Source organism: Cottoperca gobio, unplaced genomic scaffold (assembly GCF_900634415.1).
Source record: "Cottoperca gobio unplaced genomic scaffold, fCotGob3.1 fCotGob3_230arrow_ctg1, whole genome shotgun sequence".
Classification (NCBI taxonomy): domain Eukaryota; kingdom Metazoa; phylum Chordata; class Actinopteri; order Perciformes; family Bovichtidae; genus Cottoperca; species Cottoperca gobio.
Window position 1 is genome coordinate 96,761 of NW_021166859.1, and position 25,000 is coordinate 121,760.

The 25,000-nt window shown below is 40.3% G+C and overlaps 3 protein-coding genes across 8 annotated transcripts in view; 1 reads left to right on the forward strand and 2 right to left on the reverse strand.

The window, feature by feature from the left end:
• The window catches only part of LOC115004947 (prothrombin-like), an 11,736-nt gene extending 9,926 nt beyond the window's left edge, over positions 1–1,810 (reverse strand). The window contains exons 1-2 of the mRNA XM_029426700.1: positions 1,744–1,810; positions 664–744 (exon numbers count right to left, since the gene is read on the reverse strand). Of these exons, the coding sequence (XP_029282560.1) occupies positions 664–744; positions 1,744–1,810 (148 nt within the window). The remainder of the gene's footprint in view (positions 1–663; positions 745–1,743) is intronic.
• A 3,194-nt stretch (positions 1,811–5,004) lies between these two features.
• On the forward strand, positions 5,005–12,210 carry fbxo3 (F-box protein 3). Of its 4 annotated transcripts, none has more exons than XR_003831900.1 (13): positions 5,005–5,150; positions 6,280–6,369; positions 6,485–6,648; positions 7,147–7,261; positions 7,529–7,733; positions 8,592–8,637; positions 8,782–8,866; positions 8,950–9,072; positions 9,710–9,825; positions 9,917–10,024; positions 10,098–10,180; positions 11,068–11,325; positions 11,440–12,210. XR_003831900.1 is itself a non-coding variant. In XM_029426695.1 (12 exons), the coding sequence occupies exons 1-12, from the start codon at positions 5,059–5,061 to the stop codon at positions 11,224–11,226; spliced, it is 1,386 nt and encodes a 461-aa protein (XP_029282555.1). In that variant the 5' UTR covers positions 5,005–5,058; the 3' UTR covers positions 11,227–12,210. The 4 variants fall into 4 exon arrangements, 1 of the variants encoding a protein (XP_029282555.1); XR_003831901.1 differs by having other exon boundaries at positions 11,444–12,210; XR_003831899.1 differs by having other exon boundaries at positions 11,449–12,210.
• A 1,230-nt stretch (positions 12,211–13,440) lies between these two features.
• LOC115004944 (chromosome alignment-maintaining phosphoprotein 1-like) lies at positions 13,441–17,742 on the reverse strand. 3 transcript variants are annotated; one of them, XM_029426698.1, is made up of 3 exons: positions 17,684–17,742; positions 15,656–16,387; positions 13,441–13,981 (listed from the first exon to the last, which is right to left on the reverse strand). In XM_029426698.1, exons 2-3 carry the CDS (start codon positions 16,368–16,370, stop codon positions 13,587–13,589), a joined length of 1,110 nt encoding a protein of 369 aa, XP_029282558.1. In that variant the 5' UTR covers positions 16,371–16,387; positions 17,684–17,742; the 3' UTR covers positions 13,441–13,586. The 3 variants fall into 3 exon arrangements, with proteins under 3 accessions (XP_029282558.1, XP_029282557.1, XP_029282556.1); XM_029426697.1 differs by having other exon boundaries at positions 17,633–17,735; XM_029426696.1 differs by lacking the exon at positions 17,684–17,742 and having other exon boundaries at positions 15,656–16,460.
• Between the last annotated feature and the right edge of the window lie 7,258 nt (positions 17,743–25,000).

Genomic DNA, 25,000 nt, shown 5'->3' on the forward strand with positions numbered 1-25,000 from the left:
ATAATAATAATACACATTAATAATAATAATACACATTAATAATAATAATAATACACATTAATAATAATAATACACATCAATAATAATAATAATAATACACATCAATAATAATAATAATACACATCAATAATAATAATACACATTAACAATAATAATAATAATAATAATACACATTAATAATAATAATAATACACATCAATAATAATAATACACATCAATAATAATAATAATAATACACATCAATAATAATAATACACATCCATAATAATAATAATACACATTAACAATAATAATAATAATAATAATAATAATACACATTAATAATAATAATATACATCAATAATAATAATATACATAAATGGGTTTTCATTTTTAATAATAATCATCATTAATACAGCACAATCATTTTAATGAAACTTATTATATCTATAAAATAATATACATAAGTAATAATAATACTGTTAATTTTATAATATAATAATAATAATAATAATAATAATAGTATAAATTATGCAAATTACTTTTTATTTTATTGTTTTACACATTATAAATAATAATAATAATAATAATAATAATACACAGTGGTTCCCAACAAGTAAAAGTCCGACATTCAAAATGTTATGTACAGAAGTATGAGCATTAACACATGTTCAGGTAACTCACCTGGTTTCATCTCCTCAAAAATGCTATTGGCCCTCCGGCTCCTGAACAACAGCTGTGAGGCCCGCTGGCTGTCGAAGAACACTACAGAACACATTATTAAACAAAAGTCCACTTTAAACTTTTTATCTTCCAGAACATCTTCTTCAGACGAGAGGAAACATGAGAACATGAGAGTGTGTGTTTGTAACTGTGTGTGTAACAGCTACATTACATAACGCCTCATGTACATATTAAACACTTGTAATATAAACTTGTGTTGATGTGAGTCATGAAGTGGGGAAGCTTCATGATATCTGTTAGTTACATGTTTGACCCTGTTCACCTGTAGTGTGTACAACATGTATGACTCTGTTCACCTGTAGTGTGTACAACATGTATGACCCTGTTCACCTGTAGTGTGTACAACATGTATGACTCTGTTCACCTGTAGTGTGTACAACATGTATGACTCTGTTCACCTGTAGTGTGTACAACATGTATGAATGTTACAATACATATCTTTAAAGGAGCTTTTCTCTAAAGGAGCTTTTTCTCACACTCTTCAGCAGAAGTCTCCACTTCAGCAGCACTTACATACACCAAACTTTCCACTTTCATTCCTCTCTATATTCTGAAGCTTTGTGCAGAGGGCTTTGTTCACATGTCACTCACAGCTCATGTTATACACGCTACACTCACTACATGCAGGAGATGGATTTGAGAAAAACGTAATAGTATTATATAGAAAGAAGTAAACAAAGAATCTTAATATTTTTAGACTGAGTCTTAATAGTTTAAGAAAAAACTTCTTATATTTTAAGTTAAAAGTCGTAATGTTTTTAGACCTAAACATTTAAATATTTAAAAAAAGTCGTAATAATTTTTAATAAAGTAATTCAAATCTCTTTAGAATATTTCCTTTATTTACATTTTAATATGAATTATTACCACTTTATTTGAACACTGCAACCACCGTCCTACAACTCACTACCAGTATTATTACTTCAGTTTGTACTTTCACGACTCCTACATCTACTACACGTACCCGCGGTATGATAACGAGTACTTTAAGAAGTATTATGAAGTATTATGAGGAGGTACCATGTTCTGCCAGGCAGACGTGCAGCAGGATCAGCAGGAGAACAGGTTTCCATGTGGGGTCCACCATGATCCAGATCTCCAACAAGCAGAACCTCAGATCCAGCAGAGTCTGTCGTCTTCAGTCCGTCTATCTCTGTCTGTCTCTGTCTGTGGGGGGGGGGGGGGGGGGGGGTTATTGACCAAAGGGTCAAAGTGTGAATCAGACTGACGAGTTTCATGTGAATCCTCAACATGTTTACTTTGACTCAACCGGCTCAGGACAACCAACAAACTGCAGAAGTGGAGAGCAACCCCCCCCCCCCCCCCCCCACATAAGGTCAACAGCCATAGATTAAAAGTGTCTCTTTGTGGTCGTTTTGTCTCGTTTTGTCTCTTTGTAGTCGTTTTGTCTCTTTGTGGTCATTTGGCTCTTTGTAGTCGTTTTGTCTCTTTGTGGTTGTTTTGTCTCGTTTTGTCACTTTGTGGTCGTTTTGTCTCGTTTCGTCTCTTTGTGGTCGTTTTGTCTCTTTGTAGTCGTTTTGTCTCTTTGTAGTCGTTTTGTCTCTTTGTAGTCGTTTTGTCTCTTTGTGGTTGTTTTGTCTCGTTTTGTCTCTTTGTGGTCGTTTTGTCTCTTTGTAGTCGTTTTGTCTCTTTGTGGTCGTTTTGTCTCTGTGGTCGTTTTGTCTCTTTGTAGTCGTTTTGTCTGTCTCTGTGGTCGTTTTGTCTCTTTGTAGTCGTTTTGTCTCTTTGTGGTCGTTTTGTCTCGTTTTGTCTCTTTGTGGTCATTTTGTCTCGTTTTGTCTCTTTGTGGTCGTTTTGTCCCTTTGTGGTCGTTTTGTCTCGTTTTGTCTCTTTGTGGTCGTTTTGTCTCTTTGTGGTCGTTTTGTCTCTTTGTAGTCGTTTTGTCTCTTTGTGGTTGTTTTGTCTTGTTTTGTCTCTTTGTGGTCGTTTTGTCTCTTTGTAGTCGTTTTGTCTCTTTGTGGTGGTTTTGTCTCTTTGTAGTCATTTTGTCTCTTTGTGGTAATTTTGTCTCTTTGTGGTCGTTTTGTCTCGTTTTGTCTCTTTGTGGTCGTTTTGTCTCGTTTTGTCCTATTGTGGTCGTTTTGTCTCTTTGTGGTTGTGGTCGTTTTGTCTCTTTGTAGTCGTTTTGTCTCTTTGTGGTCGTTTTGTCTCTTTGTGGTCGTTTTGTCTCGTTTTGTCTCTTTGTGGTCGTTTTGTCTCGTTTTGTCCTATTGTGGTCGTTTTGTCTCTTTGTGGTCGTTTTGTCTCTTTGTAGTCGTTTTGTCTCTTTGTGGTCGTTTTGTCTATTTGTAGTCGTTTTGTCTCTTTGTGGTCGTTTTGTCTCTTTGTAGTCGTTTTGTCTCTTTGTGGTTGTTTTGTCTTGTTTTGTCTCTTTGTGGTCGTTTTGTCTCTTTGTAGTCGTTTTGTCTCTTTGTGGTCGTTTTGTCTCTTTGTAGTCATTTTGTCTCTTTGTGGTCATTTTGTCTCTTTGTGGTCGTTTTGTCTCGTTTTGTCTCTTTGTGGTCGTTTTGTCTCGTTTTGTCCTATTGTGGTCGTTTTGTCTCTTTGTGGTTGTGGTCGTTTTGTCTCTTTGTAGTCGTTTTGTCTCTTTGTGGTCGTTTTGTCTCTTTGTGGTCGTTTTGTCTCGTTTTGTCTCTTTGTGGTCGTTTTGTCTCGTTTTGTCCTATTGTGGTCGTTTTGTCTCTTTGTGGTCGTTTTGTCTCTTTGTAGTCGTTTTGTCTCTTTGTGGTCGTTTTGTCTATTTGTAGTCGTTTTGTCTCTTTGTGGTCGTTTTGTCTATTTGTAGTCGTTTTGTCTCTTTGTGGTCGTTTTGTCTATTTGTAGTCGTTTTGTCTCTTTGTGGTCGTTTTGTCTCTTTGTAGTCGTTTTGTCTCTTTGTGGTCGTTTTGTCTCGTTTTGTCTCTTTGTGGTCGTTTTGTCTCGTTTTGTCTCTTTGTGGTCGTTTTGTCTCGTTTTGTCTCTTTGTGGTCGTTTTGTCTCTTTGTGGTCGTTTTGTCTCTTTGTAGTCGTTTTGTCTCTTTGTGGTCGTTTTGTCTATTTGTAGTCGTTTTGTCTCTTTGTGGTCATTTCGTCTCTTTGTGGTCGTTTTGTCTCGTTTTGTCTCTTTGTGGTCGTTTTGTCTCTTTGTGGACGTTTTGTCTCTTTGTGGACGTTTTGTCTCTTTGTGGTCATTTTGTCTCGTTTTGTTTCTTTGTGGTCGTTTTGTCTCTTTGTGGTCGTTTTGTCTCTTTGTGGACGTTTTGTCTTTTTGTGGTCGTTTTGTGTCTTCAGCATGTGTATATGTTCACACAAAGATAACCAAACAATCTGGTCTTCCGATGGCGATGTTGCCACTGAAGGAAACGTTGATTTGTCACTAAAATGATGAGCTATCATAACTTATTTCCTCCCACACAGCACCAGTGACCGTACGAACTTTTGTTCCCGAGCTGTTTGTAAATCATCAGCTGAGTAAATTAACAAAAGCTGAGCTCAGGTCGGAGTTCAGATTCGTTCTGACTTCAAACCTTTAAAGATCAACGCCCACGCTGAGCAGATTCAACTAAAAAACATTAACAATATAATGACAGTTAAAATAAAGCGATCGAAAAGAAATATAAAGTTAAACATGCTGCTGAAATCTCTGTCTAACTGCTGACTCGGTACAAATCACTGCAAATATTTACTCTCAGATACTGAGGTGAAAGTCTTAAAACAGAGTTGGATCACCTGTCGTACAGTTCATACTTACATACAGACGTGGAAGAAGTATTCAGACATTGTACTTAATAAAAGTAGTAATACCAAGTAAAAGTCCTCTTTATGCAGATTTCAGAGTCATGTTTATTATTTCAAAACAAAGTTACAAGCTTTACAGTAAAAAACTAAGAATACAAGTAAATAATAATTCATTTAAACAATAACAAGAGTTTTAAGCAGAATTGTTATTGATTGATGGGTATAAGATAAAATGGGATAAAACTAATGTATCCAGAGGAAAATTGGTCATATAAAGTGGGTAAGAGTGCAAATAGAACCTCATATAAACAATAACCATAAAACAATTAAAAACAAGTATAATAATATTAATACATTTTAAATTATAATAAATCATTTTAATATTACAAACAGATAATTTGAACACGTTATTCTTCATTTAATCCTTTTCAATAAAGTTCTTGAAAAATGAATTAAGAGTCACCTGAGAGTATTGATGTGAAGAATGAAGCCAGATAACTGTGGTGCGCCCTCCCGCCCAGCAGATGGCGGTAATGCCCCTTAACGCAGCCCTTAAAGAGATGAACGAAGAAGAAGAAAGTGTTGCTAACGCTAACAATGGCAGCTAACACGGAGCTCCGGATGGATCAGCTCCCTTCAGACCCGCTGCTGCACGTCTTATCCTACCTGGGCTTCAGAGATCTGATCCAGTATGTACCGACACACCGACCTGGTAACCTCCACAGCACACTGGAGGAACTGGGAGTAAACATTAAGTTTGTTTATTCATAAATAAACACAGAGCAGCTCGTTAGCCTACCCTAGCATCGAAACTAGCTGTTAATTGTGTGCTAATTTGTAATAAAGAGTGGCAGAAACTTCGATATGATCAGTTAATTTCAGAAAATGTAAACTATTATCAGACTCAAACAGTAGCTGTCATGTAGCTCAGAGCTAACACGAGCTAACTTTTTATAAGATAAACATGTTGTGTTCAGTTAGCCGCGAGCTAACAGCTGCTAACTGTTTGTTTACGTTTGGTTCTGACTGCACAACAGCTCAGTTATTATTGTTCTTAAAAATAATATATACAGGAAGTAATTAAATCCTTTTTAAGGCATTAAAAGTACTAATACTGTACTTTTAAAAGTAAAAGTCCTCCATTCAAAATAAAGTACAAAAGTATTTGCATCAAAATATTCTTAAAGTACCAAAAGTAAAATGTATTATTAAACTAAATCACAGAGTTCAAATGTTTTTGTTTTTATTTCTTTATATGCTGATTGTTCTGGATGTATTGATTAAATACTTAATGTCCAATGTTTTCTTATTGATTAGTACTCGGATATATTATTTTGGTAAAAGTAGTACCACAGTGTAAAAATACTCATACATTATATATATATATTATATATATATATATATATATATATATATATATATATACTTGAGTAAATGTACTTCGTTACTTTGTTCCCAGTTAATAGTGAAAATGTGTGTTATGATCAAAGTGACATCTTCTAATGTTTTTGCTTTCACAATACTCGGACAGCAGCAAATGTTTGGCATGAAATAATTATTAACTGATATAAATAATCGCTGTTACGACTGAGAGTTTCAGAGGGATTCTTAGAGGCTGCTGAAGTGTCAGAAAAGTAACAACTTAAAGTCACAGAAATAAAATCGTCACTTCAAATGTCTGAAAAAACATGTGTTCAGTTTATTCTGATATAAAAGCAGCAAAGAGACGTTGGAGAGGATGTCCCTGATGTCATCTGATGTTTGTGTGTCTATTGAAACTAACCGTCTCACTGACACAAATGACCCGTCTCTCTGTAGCTGTAGTTTTGTCAGCAGGAGGTTGAACGACTTGTCCAAACACAACCCGCTGTGGAAATGTCTCTGCTCCAAACACTGGCTGCTGACTGAGTGAGTACACGTGTTCTGTACACGTCTCCTACCAGTACCAACAGCTCCCTGAGTAACGTGTGTGTGTGTGCGTGTGCGTGTGCGTGTGCGTGTGTGTGTGTGTGTGTGTGTACAGTGCGGAGCGGCTGCAGAGCGGCGTGTCCTGGTACTGCCTCTTCAAACAGTCCTACAGAGACCTGGGCCGCTACATGCAGCACTACGCGCTGCTGAAGAGATCCTGGGAGCAGCTGAAGGACTTCCTGCTGCAGAAATGTCCTCGCATGATCGCGTCGCTCAAAGGTCTCGTATATGTTTGATTGACATCTTATACGTTAACGTTGTCCTGGTTGTACTTGCACTGCTCCAACACTTAGCAGGACTTCTCCTGTAACAGAGTATTAGTGTCTGGATCAGGGAGGATGTAGGATTATTATTTCTTATTTAAATGTCCATTATGCTGACTTTAAAATACTAAATGTATTTATCCTTTATCTTTGCAGATTTCTGATGATCTTATTATTAGAACTTTGTTTCTGTTTTCTGAAATGTTCCTAATGTGAAGACTTCCTGCTCCGCTGCTGATGTTTATGGCTGCAGCGGAGCACTCTTCATTCGTTGTCTCAAAATGATTAAAGACGTCTCAAAGCTTTATAAAGGAGTAAAACACACATAAAACTTTACAAACCAGTTAATAAATGATCAAAGCAGTCGCAGAGTAATTTAATATTTGACAAATAGATGAATTGTTGCAGCTCGAGGTGTTCAGATGTTCAGAGGTGCGTTTGTTTTCTCCTCCAGAGGGCGCCACAGAGGTGGAGCTTAACGACATTGAGGCTCAGATCGGCTTCAGACTCCCAGACGACTACCGCTGCTCGTACCGCATCCACAACGGGCAGAAGCTGGTGATCCCCGGGTCTGTCTGACTGTCTGTCTGACTGTCTGTCTGACTGTGTGTCTGACTGTCTGTGTGTGTGTCTGACTGTCTGTCTGACTGTGTGTCTGACTGACTGACTGTCTGACTGACTGTGTCTGTCTGTGTGTCTGACTGACTGTGTGTCTGACTGACTGTGTGTCTGTCTGACTGTCTGTCTGTCTGACTGTCTGACTGACTGTGTGTCTGTCTGTCTGTCTGTCTGTCTGACTGTGTGTCTCTCCACCTGTCTGTCTGTCTGTCTCTCAGGCTGATGGGCAGCATGTCCCTGTCTAACCACTACCGCTCTGAGGTGCTGCTGGACGTGGAGACGGCGGCGGGGGGCTTCCAGCAGAGGAAGGGGATGCGGCGCTGCCTCCCGCTCACCTTCTGCTTCCACACCGGACTCAGCCAGTACATGGCTCTGGAGCCCGCCGAGGGCCGCAGGATGTTCGAGAGCTTCTACCCCTGCCCCGTACGTAATCCTTTCAAAATAAAGGTCTGGACAGAAACTGAGCAGAGAATCAACCCTCACTTTAGAAGTCTTAGAAGTTTTGTTTTGTAGGGTTACAAATCGTTGCATGAACCCTCCAAAACAAACGCAACAAAACGTTTATTAAATTGAAATTCTTGACTTTGATTTATCTCCTTCATACATTTGCCAGTGAAGAATTAAGTTTAATCGTAAGTTTATTAAAGGAACCCTGGAGGTGCCAAATGTCTGCGTCTAAAAACTGCATTAATGATATAATAACATTATTTTCATCATGATCATAACCACCAAAAATGTATTAAGTTCGCATTTTAAGCCTTTTTAAATGTTTGTTGACATAACGCCCTGTTTTAAAAATGTAATTATTCAAATGCATTAATAGACAAAATGATCAAAACATGTCAAATTAATGTCAGCAGCAGCAATTCTAAAATAAATACAAAATTAAAGATATTTTATAGACGAAACGATTCATCGAGAAATGAATCTGCAGAATATTTGTTAGTTTAATTTAAGGATAAAAGTTCTTTGAGATGTAAAAAATAAACAAGTAAAATAGGTTGGAGAACTTCACTCAATAAAACATGTTTTCAATAACGATTGCATAAAAATGAAACTAAACATTAATAGTGAATAAATAATAATAAATAAATAAAACGCAGTAAATGGAAACTAATGGCAATAATCCCGAAATAATAAAAATCTTTCAGCAATCGTCAGTAAAAGCTTTTAGGATCTTTAGACGTCTGAAGAAAAGCTACACACGCACACGCACACGCACGCACACACACACACACACACACACATGAATCTGTGGTCTGACAGCTGTTTGTGTTTCAGGATCAGACGGCTCAGGATCCGTCGGCCATCGACATGTTCATCACAGGTCACCTTCTCATTTATTCTTTTATTTCTCTTCATATTTACACATTTAGTATTTATTGGTTTATTTATTCGTCTTTAAAATTACACATTTATCTTTTATTAAATTTTTCAAATGTGTATTTATTTCTTATGTTTGTGCGTTCAGGTTCTTGCTTCTTGGAGTGGTTCACGGCGTACGTGCACAACGTGGTCAGCGGCGAATACCCGATCATCAGAGACCAGATCTTCAGGTGACCTGCGTGACCAGGTGTCTCGAGTGCTCGCGCTGCTCATTGATAACTCACCGCTCGCTGTGATGCTCTTGTGTCTGCAGGTATGTGCACGACAAGAGCTGCGTGGCGACCACCGGAGACATCACCGTCTCCGTTTCTACCTCCTTCCTGCCTGAGCTCTCGTCCGTGCACCCGCCGCACTTCTTCTTCACCTACCGCATCAGGTGGCTGGTAACGTAACGTAGTGTAGCATGACGTAGTGTAGCGTGACGTAGTGTAGCATGACGTAGTGTAGCGTGACGTAGTGTAGCATGACGTAGTGTAGCATGACGTAGTGTAGCGTGACGTAGTGTAGCGTGACGTAACGTAGTGTAGCGTAGCGTAACCTAGCGTAACGTAACATAGCGTAACGTAGTGTAGCGTAGTGTAACCTAACGTAACATAGCGTAGTGTAACATAGCATAGCGTAGCGTAATGTAGTAGCGTAACGTAGTGTAGCGTAGCGTAGCGTACGGGCGTAGTGTAACGTACTGTGACGTAGTGTAGCGTAGCGTAACCTAGCGTAGCGTAACGTAACATAGCGTAGTGTAACATAGCGTAGTGTAACATAGCGTAATGTAACCTAGCGTAGTGTAACCTAGCGTAGTGTAACGTAGCGTAACGTAGCGTAACGTAGCGTAACGTAACGTAGCGTAACGTAGCGTAGCGTAACGTAGCGTAGCGTAGCGTAACGTAGCGTAGCGTAGTGGCGTAGCGTAGCGTAACGTAGCGTAGCGTAGTGGCGTAGCGTACGGGCGTAGTGTGACGTACTGTGACGTAGCCTTTTCCTCTTCCAGTGTTTTAATACACGTGTATTTTCAGAATAGAGATGTCGACCAGCGCGTCGCCTGAAGCTGCCTGTCAGCTCGACAGCCGCTACTGGAAGATCACCACCTCCGACGGCAACGTGGAGGAAGTTCAGGGGCCCGGCGTGGTCGGTACGCTGCTCGCCATCACGTCACCTCCTGTGCAGCTCAGCTGGGATTACCTGGTGTTACCTGCTGAATTTGTGTGTCTGTGTGTGTGCAGGAGAGTTTCCCGTCATGACTCCGGGGAAAGTCCACGAGTACGCCAGCTGCACCACCTTCTCCACCCCGTCAGAGTACATGGAGGGTCACTACACCTTCCACAGACTGGGTAGCTCTTTTATTTTGAAGCAGCTGCAGATCTTTTATTTTGAAGCATCATAAATGTGTTGTTTGTCTTGTAGCTAATAAAGAAGAAGTTTTCCACGTGGCCATCCCTCGTTTCCACATGGTCTGCCCGCCCTTCAGAGAGCCGGTGGTTCGAACGGTAAAAGTTATAATTCGACAAAATCCAGATTTTATATTATATTATCATCATTCTTTCATTATATTTTCAGTCATTTGATTTGTTTACAATTTTTATATAAAATTATTAAAATACTAATAACGAGAAAATATATTTTTCTTCATTTGTTGACAAATTGCTTGAACTACTAATTACAAAAAACAGTATTAATATTGTTATAATATATAATATTATATAAAATGTTTTAATATAATATAATATAGAAAATTATTACATATAATATATTATATATTAAATGTATAATATTATAATATTATGATATATATTATATAGAATATATATATATATTTATAACCATTCAAGGAAGAATAGATAAGATTATAATTTATATATTTAATATAAATGAATTATTATATAATCTGAGAAATGATTTATATGAATATGTTCTATAATATATAAATTATTAGATATAACATATTATAATATAGAATAATTACATGATAAGATTATAAATATTACAATCTTATATATTATAATATATATATTGTGATTAAATATATATATAATATTATATAATTATTATATATGATAATGTGATATAATAATATAGTAATACTATTATAATAATTATAATATAATAATAGTAGATATATTATATATGATTATAATATATTAATATATAATATATTATAATAATAATAATATTATAATACTATTAATATCTTAATTATATATATATAATATATTCTAATATTATAATAATTATAATATAATATATAATAATCTATAAAATGCTTTTATTGCCATTTGATTTTGTGGAACAAGATAAAGAAATGTAATTTAAAATTAATAAAATCATAAAAAATAAAATTGTTAACATTCCCGCTGGTGTCTGAATGTCTCTGCAGCAGAAGGCGTCGACCAGGCGCTTCGACGACCACGCCGACGACCATGACGACGACGGCGACGACGGCGAGTACTGCGATGGAGACGGAGACGACTTCGGCGACCTGAGAGGGATCAACATGGCCGCCTTGGAGGGGGCGTGGTGCCCACGACACATTTGACCTCTTCAGCGTCGTGAAGAAGAACAGAGGGGCCTGTCAATCATCCAGGCGTTAACAAACACCTGGATGATTGACAGGCAGCAGGGGATTCTGGGAAAGGTAACCAGAGCCATATGTGGGACGGCAGCGCGTCGACTTCCAGCTGCCAAAATGAAACTACAAAATGTGAATGAGGTGAAGTTTCATAGAAAGGTTTTCTTATTTTCCTCATATGTTGGCGAGGCGGGACAACGAGGCGGGACAACGAGGCGGTACAAAGAGGCGGGACAACGATGCGGGACAAAGAGGCGGGACAAAGAGGCGGGACGGCGGCGTCGCTCCTCGGCTTTAAAGGATTATTTGTGGCGTCGCAGAAAGCCGAGTTGTGCCTGTTTCTGTACGAACTCCTCGTGGAGGTTAAGATGTGCGGTGGTTCTCGATGAGCGGGGAGGTCAAAGCTCCTTTAAATTATTTCAAGTCTTTTCCACTGCAGGAACGCGGCGGCCAGACGTCTCCAGCGTCAGAAGACTCCTTCACGTGTTTCATATTCACGCCGTCATTCATTCATAAATCTCTGCTCGCTTTGCTTTCATCCAAACAAACTTTAACTTTTCTTTTTTAAATGTGTGAACGATTTTTTCACATTTTTATCGTTTTTACTTTGTTTTGACCCCAATGTTTGAAATTTGGAGACATTTACAACCAAATGTCTAAACGGCGTCCGGCTGCTGACACGCAGACGAGCGCCGAGAGGAAGACGAAGACGAAGACGCTCCAGAATATCGATGATCATGATCCGAACATCTGGAGCCGTGAAGAGTTCCTGCAGTGGAAACGATGTCTCGTGTCCTCCTCTCTCCACTTGGCAGAGTGATTATGGGATGTTCAAGTTGTTTCGTGCTTCGGTGTTTCACGCTGTCGCTCGTGTAGCGCGAGGACGTGTCGTGTGATTGGTGGGTTTGTTTTGTATGTTTTTGGCTAAATAAATGAGAAATATTCATCGCTGCTGCAGACTCTGTTTACTGTCGACGTCATCTTCACTGCGGGGATCAGGTACACACACACACACACACACACACACACACACACACACACACACACACTTTTTATTCATTAAACATTTCTTTGATAATTGAGGCTTTATTAATTTACTTATTTAACTAGTTAAGAAAATTAACTTTGTTGATCTTTTTGGTGTTTTTCTGCTTTTACATTCTGGTTTTTATTCGCTTATAAATAAATGTAAATGCTTATAAATATACTTTTATATTTTGTTATATAATATATATTTTATATATTTGTATCTGTTTCTTTTTTTATATTTCAACAGAATTCTTCTTCCTCGACTTCGTAAAATGTGTGAGCATCAAAATGTCCTTAAATTACCAAAAGTACATAATTATGTGATTTAATGCTTAATATTATATAATATATCCGTCATTTTATTTATTTATTTACATTTATATATCTTTATATATTTATTTATCTAGTGTAACTTGCTGCAGCGAAATAAATCTGTCCTCATTTATTTAATTAGTTATGTATTAATATATATTGATTTTTATATATATTATATATATATATATATATATATATATAGTTATTATTAACTATATATATATATATATATATATATATATATATATATATATAGATGTTATTATTAACTATATATATATAATATATATAGTAATATATTAATATGTTTTATTATTAACTATATATATATATATGTTATTATTAACTATATATATATATATATATATATATATATAGCTTATTATTAACTATATATATATATATATCTATATATAGTTATTATTAACTATATATATATATACTTATAGTTATTATTGAACTATATATATCGTTAGTATTACTATATTATATCTATCTATTATCTATATATATAGTTATTATTAACTATATATATATGTTAGTATTAATATATTATATATTATATAAATATATTATATATATATATATATTATATAGTTATATAGTTATATATTACTATATATAACATGTTATATATATTAATACATAACTATATATATTGTTATGTATTAATATATATAATATATATATATGTATTAATATATATATGGTTATGTATTCAAAAAAATAAATATATATATATATAGTTATGTATAAAAATAAAAATAGTTATGAATTAAAATTTGTATGTAGAATTTGGCACTAAAAACCCTCCATACATCCTGAACCGGAAATGTCTTTATATTTAAAAAACAAACTTTTATTCATCATGAAGTGGAACAAAATGTTTCTCACAGTTTTGAGTTTTGAACACAGAAACGTCGACGTAGCTTTTAACTGTTAGCATCACATTAGCATTAGCATCAGTAACGTGTAAACAACTTTCAGTCCTCCTCCTTCACTGTCCTCCATCTTTTCCTCGCCACTCTCCCCTCCTCCTCTTCTTCCTCCTCCTCGTCTTCCTCCTGCACCCTCACTGTCCTCCTCCTCTTCCTCGCCCCTCTCCTCTCCTCCTCCTCTTCCTCGTTCTCCTCTTCCTCCCCCCCGACCCTTCCCCCTCCCTCCTCCTCCCGGGCGTTACAGCGGCTGCAGTGCCTCCTGAAGCCTCCCAGGAAGTGCGACCTGAAGCAGCAGAAGGGGCAGGCGTAGCGTCCGGGCCGGTGGGCGGCGCTGACGTGCTGCTGCAGCCGGCTGGGCAGGAAGAAGGAGCGGCTGCAGTCTTTGCAGCCGTAGGGGCGAGCCACATCGTGGCTGCGCACCACGTGGCTGATGGCGAAACCTGCAACAGGTAGAAAATACAAAGTTAGAAACTATAATACAACCAGTGGCGGCCGTCAGGGCCAGCAAGGCCTTCTCTGCTGGCCTAAACAGCATCAGAATATACATTTCATTTTTAGATATTTTCTTCCACAAATATGTATTAAATTATTCCCCAGAGTCTATTCTCTTCATTTCATAGCTTTCCTCTTGGTTGCGCTGCTTCCAGCCTCAGATGAAGATTTGGAGGTCTGGCCTTTATGTTAGAGCTTTTATCCAATCATATTTCAGCATGATGTGTTGCCAGGGTCCAAGAGATCTGCCCTGAGGCCTTCAGAAGCAACAGTGCGGGCGCCTGTCGCTTAAAGTGAACGGAGACAAAACTGTGGCGTTAACCAATCAGATGTCGAGTTGGCGACACCGGGGCCAGCTAGCAGGCGTACGATAACGTCAGCACGTCCACGTCTTTTGATTGGATACGCACTATTGAGAGGCAGAGCTAGCAACCTTTGAACGAGCTCATTTAGATTTCTACAACCCACAATGTCTGAAGGAGGAGAAGAGATCGATGTGGTCGCAGATATAATTACGACATTTTCAAGACAAACCTTTCAAGAAAAGCTAGACATCGTGAGAAGAACGGCCAACCCCGACGCTAGCGTCCCCTTTAATTTTGGGGTTTCTTTTAGGAAGTTTTTCCTTGTGCGATGCGAGGGTCTAAGGACAGAGGGTCTGAGGACAGAGGGTCTGAGGACAGAGGGTCTAAGGACAGAAGGTCTAAGGACAGAGGGTCTAAGGACAGAGGGTGTAAGGACAGAGGGTCTGAGGACAGAGGGTCTAAGGACAGAGGGTCTGAGGACAGAGGGTCTGAGGACAGAGGGTCTGAGGACAGAGGGTCTGAGGACAGAGGGTCTAAGGACAGAGGGTGTCGTATCCTGTACAGTCTGTAAACACTGAGACAAATGTATAATTTGTGATATTGGGCTGTACAAATAAATTTGATTTGATTTAGCGCCTATCACAGGCGGGAAAAGGGTTTTTCCGCCACTTTCTAATCACTAACTACGAGCGGTACCCCGGCTCACAGCCTCCGAGAGGCGCTGCACAGTGTACTGCTGGGAATGCTACAACTAAATGTTTCTAAATATTAATATAACTCTGTTGTTCGGGTGATGCACCGCCCGGTTATACTGCGTTCTGTCTACATGTATAGTTTCTAGATCCATGGCGTCATAATGACGGTATTAAGAGGGGGAATAACTCAGGTAGGAGGTAGGACATCACTGAAGGCTTAGGTGTGAAATGCACGGCCTGATACTGAATACAATAAATGCAAAAAATAAATAAATACATGTGGGGAAAAACTTTGTTTGTTTATTTCTGAATATATTTATAGCATTTATTAAATAGCTCTAAATATTTATTTATTGCATATATAATATATAATATATAATATATATATTATATATTATATATTTCCTTACGTTATGTTCTGTGACAGGACATTTAAAGACCTCGATTTGATCCGTTAAACGTCCCGACACGTCGTCACCTGAGGGTTAACGAGGTCTCTGCACGCCATCGGATCGACCTCGTGAACCCTCAGGTGACGCGTGTCTGCGTTCGAGTGAGTTGAAGTTTAAAGAATGAAATGTTCACACGTTGGACTGAACTGTTGGAGGAAGCCGCCGCTGACCTTTGAGTTTGGTCTTCCAGCCGCAGATCAGACACACGAAGCGGTTTGAGATGAAGCGCACGACTTTAGCCGTGGCCTCCATCTCCTCCTTCAGGAGCTCGCCGCTCAGCTCCCCGCTCAGCCCGGCCGCCTCCTCCTCCTCCGCCCCGCCACCGCCCTGCGCCTGTTTGAAGGTAGCGGCGTCCCGCCTCACGGCCTGCGCGGCGTAGGCTTTGGGGATGTCGTGCTTCCTCACCACGTGGTTGACGGCCAGACCCTTCAGCTTCGTCTTCCAGCCGCAGATCAGACAGTTGTAACCGGCGCCGTCAAACATCAGCACACTCTCATCTCCCTCCGCTTTCACCTCCACTTCCTCCTCCTTTATTTCATCTTTCCCGGCCTCCTCCTCCTCCTCGCCATCCTCCCCCGCCTTCTCCTCGCCGCCGCCCTCCCTCTGGTCCAGGCAGTGTTTGGAGATGATGTGCTTGTACAGCTTGGTGAAGTCGCGGCTGGTGTGGAAGCAGTCGGCGCAGTGGAAGAGCCGCGCCGTGCTCTGGTACATCACGATGTTGCCGAGGCGACCCACCGCCACGCCGTCCAGGCAGGCCGGGTGGGACGCCGCCATGTGGGTCAGCTGGTGGGCGTGGCTCTTGGAGAAGTGGCCGCAGAGGGGGCACTGCAGGTGGGCCGCGACGCCGCCACCCGCCTCGCCGCGGGTTTGGATGACGACGGACATCGCTGGTTTTACCAGAGCTGCGCAGAGAGAATCAAATGAAGACGAATAAAGTTCAGTAAACACCGTATGGAGTCTTGGGAGTGCCATAAGAAATGAATCAGCAAATAAATGTGGAAATAAAAAGATAAGTTAAATGAATCATCATTTTTAAATATATATTTATTTATTATACATAAATGACTTTCTGTATATAGCTTTTATTTTCTCCCTCTTTATATTACCTTATTATTTATTCCAAAGCAATTGGAAAAAGAAAAATACAAATAAATAAACATCATATAAAAATAAATTAAAATATATATAAACATCATTTATTTGCAAAAAGTAAATGAACAAATATTTATTCTTAATTTCCTGCTACATGTGTTTTCTCATTATTTTACAGATGTATCTTTTTTATGGCACTCTTATGACTCCATACAAACAAAAACATGATAAAATAAATTATTTCTAGACAATAATTGGACAAAGAAAACCTGCAGACTGATTTAAATTGTTGTCTTTCTGACCTGGAGGCCTGGCGAGGCTTTCATTGTGAAGCAGTGAGGGTTTTAATGCAAATGAAAGGATGAAGCTTTACACACTGAGCCCTGTTCAAATGTATTTATTAATATAAAACAGTGTTACAGGTGAAGTTTTATTATGTGGAATAATTTTACTGAAGTAAACGATCTGAATACTTCTTCCACCACTGAGTAAAAAGTACAAAAGTGTAGGATTAAAAGATACTTAAAGTGAAAGTACTTGTTATGCAGATTAATATATTATAATTATTGATGCATAAATGTGTTCATCACTTTAATGTTGCAGTCGGTAAAGGTGGTTTTAATTACTCAAACTAAAGCTGTCAGATAAATGCAGTAAAAGTTAGAAGTATAAAGTAGCAGAAAATGGAAATACTCAGGTGAAGTACAAGTACCTCAGAATTATAGTATATATTAAACCAGACTTCCATTATATTTTACGCTATTTTAGCAAACAAAATCAAATAGTGGAATTAAAAACACCCATTTAGACCATATACTTATCTCTTCAGTAAAGTATGTTGTTCAACACATTATTCCGGGTTAGTCCCGGGATTGTCCCGGGATTGTAACTATAATGTAATAACGGTAAACAGTTCGACTTCACGTGTTGTAACAAGGTAATGGGTCGCAGCTAACAGGCTAACTCCCGGCTAACGCGCAACCACATTTTAAATCCTCTTTTCCACCCACCAGCCTCTATGAACAGGTGTGTTTATCTGCATAACGCTCATCTACCTGAACTGACAGATCACTCAGAAGAATACATCATGTTTTGATCGGACCCACCGAGTAGCTTCTCTTCATTTACCTCCAGCACTGCCAATCACAACAAACCAAGATCTCCCGCTAGTCACAATTATCGCGAGATCTCAATCCTGTTTTTAAATTGTCATTTTTTTAATGGAGTCTGGTGTGTGTGATGTTCACAAAGGGGGACTAATGGAATGCTATTAAATTGTATCGAACATCAACATTATGAAAATTAACAAATGTAAGTTATATGCTCCAGCACTGTAAACATAACATTTAGTTTAAGAAATGTTAAAGCTGCTGATTGATTTGAAATCTATATTCCATTGTATACAATATACAATACACAACCTCAAACACTGACAGGATATTTATATAGCATGCATAGTGCTGCTGAGTAGTTGGGTTAGTGTGTGTGTGTGTGTGTGTGTGTGTGTGTGTGTGTGTGTGTGTGTGTGTGTGTGTGTGTGTGTGTGTGTGTGTGTTGCAGACTAAGGTGATTAATGAAGCTATTTTTGTTCTTCAGCAAACAAATAACTGCTATGGAAGCAAGAGAAGAGAGAAGACTACATCTCCCATCACCCACTGACACGCCAGGTGTGTGTGTGTGTGTGTGTGTATGTGTGTGTCCTCAGAAGCACTTTGTTTAAAAACAAGAGCCTCGATGATGAAAATACAAATACAATAAATACTGAAACTTGAAACTGTACACATTCACAGTACTTGTACCTAACTTGTGTATTTCCATTTTATGCAACTTTATACTTTGTATTAAAATATTTGAAAACAAAAAATAATAATCTATTTTAGACACAAATCTGTAAAATCTTTACAAAACATCTTTCTTTCTTTTTTTACACAATATGTTTAGACATTTCTTAATGTTCAGACAAAAGAAGACGTAATATTTGTAGAATATTTCCATAACTTTAATTAACAACTTTTACTTAATTAAGCAACGACTACAGTTATCGGCTAAACATACTCGTTGTTCTTTCTTTGAGAAAACTTTACCGAGTTCATGACGGAGAGAGAGGAGCGAGGAGGCTTTTATTGTGGTAGGACGCAGCCAGAGAGAGAGGAGTCTGTGTTTGAACTTGTGTTTTCTTTCTTTGTCAGATTCACTTTCACACATCGAGCCGGGGCGAGCCAGGAAGACATGCTCTGCTTAGAAGGTGAGAGAGAGGATGCATAAAGACGTTTCAGTTTTAATGCTGCAGAGAAATTAATGCAGAGAGTCATTTCCACATTACTGCATCTCATCTTTCTGTTCCTGCAACTGTTCCTGTGATTACTGCTGCTTTCACTCAAACTACGTGTGCTGCTGCTGCTGCTGTTAGTGCTGCTGCTGCTAGTGCTAATGCTGCTTTCACTTAAACTACGTGTGCTGCTGCTGCTGCTGCTGCTGTTGGTGCTACTGCTATTAGTGCTGCTGCTGCTGCTGTTCGTGCTGCTGCTGTTCGTGCTGCTGCTGTTCGTGCTGCTGCTGTTCGTGCTGCTGCTGCTGCTATTAGTGCTGCTGCTGCTATTAGTGCTGCTGCTGTTAGTGCTGCTGCTGCTGTTAGTGTTGCTGTTAGTGCTGCTGCTGCTGTTAGTGCTGCTGCTGTTGCCGCTGTTGCTGCTGCTTCTGCTGCTGTTAGTGCTGCTGCTGCTTCTGTTAGTGGTGGTGCTGCTGCTGTTAGTGCTGCTGCTGCTGTTAGTGCTGCTGCTGCTTTCACTCAAACTATGTGTGCTGCTGCTGCTGTTAGTGCTGCTGCTGCTGCTTTCACTCAAACTATGTGTGCTGCTGCTGCTGCTGCTGTTAGTGCTGCTGCTGCTGTTGGTGCTGCTGCAGCTGTTGGTGTTGCTGCTGCTAGTGCTGCTGCTGTTAGTGCTGCTGCAGCTGTTGGTGCTGCTGCAGCTGTTGGTGCTGCTGCAGCTGTTGGTGTTGCTGCTGCTAGTGCTGCTGGTGGTGCTGTTAGTGCCGCCGGTGCTGCCGCCGGTGCTGCTGCCGCCGCCGGTGCTGCCGCCGCTGCTGCTGCTTCTGCTGCTGCTTCTACTGCTGCTGCTTCCGCTGCTGCTGCTGCTGCTGCTGCTTCTGCTGCTGCCGCCGTCGCTAATGCTGCTACTCAGATGTTTATATACGGAATGTCTTGTGTTCAAGTAATTTTTGGGTCAGGGGGCATTTTTTAGCTGTGTGTGTGTGTGTGTGTGTGTGCGCGCTGCCCTGTCGAGACAGGCTGAAACATTCCATCAGCCCCAGAAACAGCTGTTTCTGCAGACCACAATAAGCAGCTTTAAAGTGATGAATGACGGCAACAGCTGCAGCAACGTTTAGGTGATTAGTTTTATTTCTCTTTAAGCTTTTATTTGACTTCAAATACTCAAAGTAATCAATTATTCTTATTTCAAAGGACTCCAAGCATGTACGTGTAGATTTGGTATTTTTTTATTGTTTTAGGTAATTTAGTATTTATAAAAAAAAAAGAATTGTTCTCTGATTTATTAAAATATAGATTTTTTAAAAATATCTTTTTAGGTCCTTAATTATCAATTTATTTATATTTAAAGGTTTTTATATCTTTATAAGACTCAAATCTTTATATCTTTCAATATAAAAAATGTTTCTTCATCTTTTTACTTTTAAATGTTTTTAGCTCTTGAATTTATTCACATGTTGTATTTAAATTTTTTCAGTCCTTTTTTAAATAATTAATTTAGAGAAATATTTTTAAATCCTGTATATATTTTTTGAAAAGATTTTTAGGTCCTCAAATTTTTTAATTAAATTTATAAAAGTTTTTAAGTTCTTTTTTAAAATACAAAACTTTAACGAGTACTGACGCTCTCTTCAGAAACACAAATCCAACTTTTCTTTTAGTTTATAGTTCCATCCATCGTCCACCGCTTATCCGGGATCGGGTCGTGGGGGCAGCAGCTCCAGTAAGGAACCCCAATCTTCCCTTCTCCGGGCCACATCCTCCAGCTCCGACTGGGGGATCCTGAGGCGTTCCCAGTGAGGAGATATAATCTCTCCACCGAGTCCTGGGTCTTCCCCGGGGTCTCCTCCCAGCTGGACGTGCCTTGAACACCTCCCTAGGGAGGCGCCCAGGTGGCATCCTTACTAGATGATGAACCACCTCAACTGGCTCCTTTCAACGTAAAGGAGCAGCGGCTCTACTCCGAGTCTCTCACGGATGGCTGAGCTTCTCACCCTATCTCTAAGGGAGACGCCAGCCACCCATCCGAGAAAACCGTCACAACGGTACGGTAAAGTGACTGTAATACCGCCCCCGCTGCTCCGATTCTCCGGCCAATCTCTCGCTCCATCGTCCCATCACTCGCGAACAAAACCCCGAGGTACGTGAACTCCTTCACTTGGGGTAAAGGCTCATTCCCTACCCGGAGTAGGCAATCCACCGGTTTCCTGTTGAGAACCATGGCCTCAGATTTTGAGGTGCTGATCCTCATCCCAACCGCTTCACACTCGGCTGCGAACCGATCCAGTGACTGTTGAAGGTCACAGACCGATGATGCCATAAGGACCACATCATCTGCAAAGAGCAGCGATGAGATCCTCAGGTCACCGAACTGCAACCCCTCTCCTCCACGACTACGCCTCGATATCCTATCCATGAAAATCACGAACAGGATTGGTGATAAAGCGCAGCCCTGGCGGAGGCCAACATTCACTGGGAACAAGTCCGACTTACTGCCGAGTATCCGGACACAACTCTCGCTTTGGGCGTACAGGGATTGGATGGCCCTCAGAAGTGACCCCCTCACCCCATACTCCCGCAGCACCTCCCACAGTATCACCCGGGGGACCCAGTCATACGCCTTCTCCAGATCCACAAAACACATGTAGACCGGATGGGCGTACTCCCAGGCCCCCTCCAGGATCCTTGCGAGAGTGAAGAGTTGGTCCGTTGTTCCATGACCAGGACGGAATCCGCATTGTTCCTCTTCAATCAGAGGTTTGACTACCGGCCGAACCCTCCTTTCCAGTACCTTGGAGTAGACTTTACCAGGGAGGCTGAGAAGTGTGATACCCCTGTAGTTGGCACACACTCTCTGGTCTCCCTTTTTAAATAGTGGAACCACCACCCCAGTCTTCCAACCCCTAGGCTCTGTCCCAGACTTCCATGCAATGTTGACTACCTCAGTGACTTCCATCAGGGAAATTGACGATGATCCCCCATCAGCTTCCAGCTCTGCCTCTACCATAGAGGGCGTGTTAGTCGGATTAAGGAGTTCCTCAAAGTGCTCCTTCCACCGACTGATTACCTTCTCAGTCAAAGTCAGCAGGGTCCCACCCTTGCTGTACACAGCTTGAATGGTCCCTCTCTTCCCCCTCCTGAGGTGCCGGATGGTTTTCCAGAAGCACCTTGGTACCGACCGAAAGTCCTTCTCCATAGCTTCTCCGAACTTCTCCCACACCCGCTGCTTTGCCTCTGACACGGCAGAGGCTGCCGCCCTTCTAATCCTTCGGTACCCTGCAACTGTTAACGGAGTCCTCCCGGATAACATAACCCGGAAGGACTCCTTCAGTCGGACGGCTTCCCTGACCACCGGGGTCCACCACGATGTTCGAGGGTTACCGCCCCTTGAGGCACCTAAGACCTTGAGACCACAGCTCATCACCGCAGGTTCACCAATAGAGGTTTTGAACATCGCCCACTCAGGTTCAATGCCCCCAACCTCCACAGGGACGTCTGAAAAGCCCCGCCGGAGGTGTGAGTTGAAGATCCCCAGGACAGGGGCTTCCTCCAGACAATCCCAGTTCACCCGCACTACCCGTTTTGGTTTACCAGGTCTGTCCAGAGTCTTCCCCCACCCCTTGATCCAACTCACCACCACATGATGATCAGTCGACAGCTCCGCCCCTCTCTTCACCCGAGTGTCCAAAACATGCGGCCTCAGATCAGATGATACGATTACAAAATCGATCATTGACCTTTGGCCTAGGGTGCTCTGGTACCACGTGCACTTATGAGCATCCTTATGTTCGAACATGGTGTTTGTTATGGCCATTCCATGACTAGCATAGAAGTCCAACAACAAACGACTGTTCGGGTTTAGATCAGGGAGGCCCTTCCTCCCAATCACGCCAGGGTCTCCAAGAAGGCCGAATACTCAGAACTGCGGTTTGGGGCATAGGCACAAACAACAGTCAGAGTTTTCCCCCCCATAACCCGAAGGCGTAGGGAGGTGACCCTCTTGTCCACCGGGGTAAACTCCAATGTAGCGGCGCTCAGCCGGGGGCTTGTGAGTACCCCCACCCCAGCCCGACGCCCACACCTTGGGCAACTCCGGAGAAGAATAGAATCCAACCCCTATCCAAGAGTACGGTTCCAGAGCCTAGACTGTGCGTAGATGTAAGCCCCACCAGAACCAACTGGTAGCGATCCACCTCCCGCACTAGTTCCGGCTCCTTCCCCCACAGAGAGGTGACGTTCCACGTCCCCAGAGCCAGCCTCTGCTGCCCGGGTCTGGTCCGTCGAGGTCCCTGACCATCACTGCCACCTGTGTGACAGCGCACCCGACCCCAGCAGTTTTTCCCATGAGTGGTGGGCCCACTACCAGTTTATAGTTGTTGTTTTTTTACTTTTATATGAATTATTGACATTTTTTTGTAAATAAATAAATAATAAATAGATTTAAGAACAAAAAAAAAAAGATTAATAAAACCTTTATATAAATATATATATGTGTATATATATATATATATATATATATATATATACATATATATATTTATATATAGATTTATATAGATTTATATGTATGTAAATATATATATACATATATATTTATATAAAGGTTTCTATTAATCTTTTTTCTGAAATCTATTTATTATTTATTTACAAAAAACCTTCAGAAAAGTGTTAAAAACTTAAAAACAATATGTATGTATATATGTATATATATATATATATATATATGTATGTATATATATGTATGTATATGTATATATATGTATGTATATGTGTATATATATGTATGTATATGTATATATATATATATATGTATGTATATATATGTATATATATGTATGTATATATATATATGTATGTATATATATGTATGTATATATATATATATATATATATATATATATATATATATGTATGTATATATATGTATATATATGTATGTATGTATATACCGTATTTTCCGCACTATAGAGCGCACTGGATTATAAGGCGCACTGTCAATGAATGGTCTATTTTCAATTTTTTTTCATATATAAAACGCACCGGACTATAAGGCGCATTAAGCGAAACAAAACAGTCAGATAAGTCAGTCAGTCAAACTTTATTAAACGTGTTCACAATAACTCTCAACATTGTTCAATTGTAACACGTAAAATACAACACAATACACTCTTATACTATAAGAATAACTATAAATATAATAACTACCGGTATACTTATTTCAGTTCATTCCTCGTCCACAAATCCCTCAAATTCTTCATCTTCAGTGTCCGAGTTTAACAGTTCGGCGATTACGGCATCCAGCATGCCCGGATCCCTCTCGTCATAATCCGAGTCAGTGTCGTTGCTGTTACCTGGCAGTTCAGTGATGATTCCGGCCTTCGTGAAAGCTCGGACCACAGTTGAGACTGATACCTTAGCCCAGGCATCCACGATCCATTGGCAGATAGTAGCGTAAGTCGCCCGGCGCTGTTTCCCTGTCTTGGTGAATGTGTGTTCGCCTTCTATCATCCACTGCTCCCACGCAGCTCGCAGTTTAACTTTGAACGACCTGTTGACACCAATATCTAGCGGCTGGAGTACTTTAGTTAATCCACCCGGAATGATGGCAAGCTCCGAATTAGTTTGCTTCACTTTGTTTTTGACAACATCGGTGAGATGGGCGCGCATGGAGTCGCAGATCAATAGGGACGGAGATTTGTGGAAAAAGCCATCCGGTCTCTTGACGTAAATTTCTTTCAGCCACTCACTCATCTTTTCCTCGTCCATCCAGCCCTTCGGGTTAGCTTTGATGATGACGCCGGCTGGAAACTTTTCTTTTGGCAAAGTCTTCCTCTTAAAAATGACCATGGGTGGAAGTTTCTGGCCATTAGCCTGGCAACCGAGAACTATAGTGAAGGATGACTTCTCGTTCCCTGTGGTGCGTATAGACACCGTTCTGGTCCCTGTTTTCTCCACGGTGCGGTTCACGGGGATATCAAAGGTGAGGGGAACCTCGTCCATGTTGGTGATGTGCTCTGGCCGGATCTTTTTTTCAGTGATCTTGTTTTTGCAGTATGCGCGGAAAGTGGCCATCTTTTCTTCGTAATCTTTTGGCAGTTGCTGCGAGACGGTAGTTCGTGTGCGGATGGAGAGATTACGTCTTTTCATAAAACGA

Excerpts from the sequence above, each read along its gene's own strand:
- fbxo3 (XM_029426695.1), top strand. The coding sequence starts at position 5,059 with ATGGCAGCTAACACGGAGCTCCGGATGGATCAGCTCCCTTCAGACCCG. Across the intron at positions 6,649-7,146 it reads CATGATCGCGTCGCTCAAAG|AGGGCGCCACAGAGGTGGAG; the intron begins GTCTCGTATATG and ends TTTCTCCTCCAG. Across the intron at positions 9,826-9,916 it reads TCAGGGGCCCGGCGTGGTCG|GAGAGTTTCCCGTCATGACT; the intron begins GTACGCTGCTCG and ends GTGTGTGTGCAG.
- LOC115004944 (XM_029426696.1), bottom strand. The coding sequence starts at position 16,457 with ATGGCACTCCCAAGACTCCATACGGTGTTTACTGAACTTTATTCGTCT. Across the intron at positions 13,982-15,655 it reads CTGGAAGACCAAACTCAAAG|GTTTCGCCATCAGCCACGTG; the intron begins GTCAGCGGCGGC and ends TACCTGTTGCAG.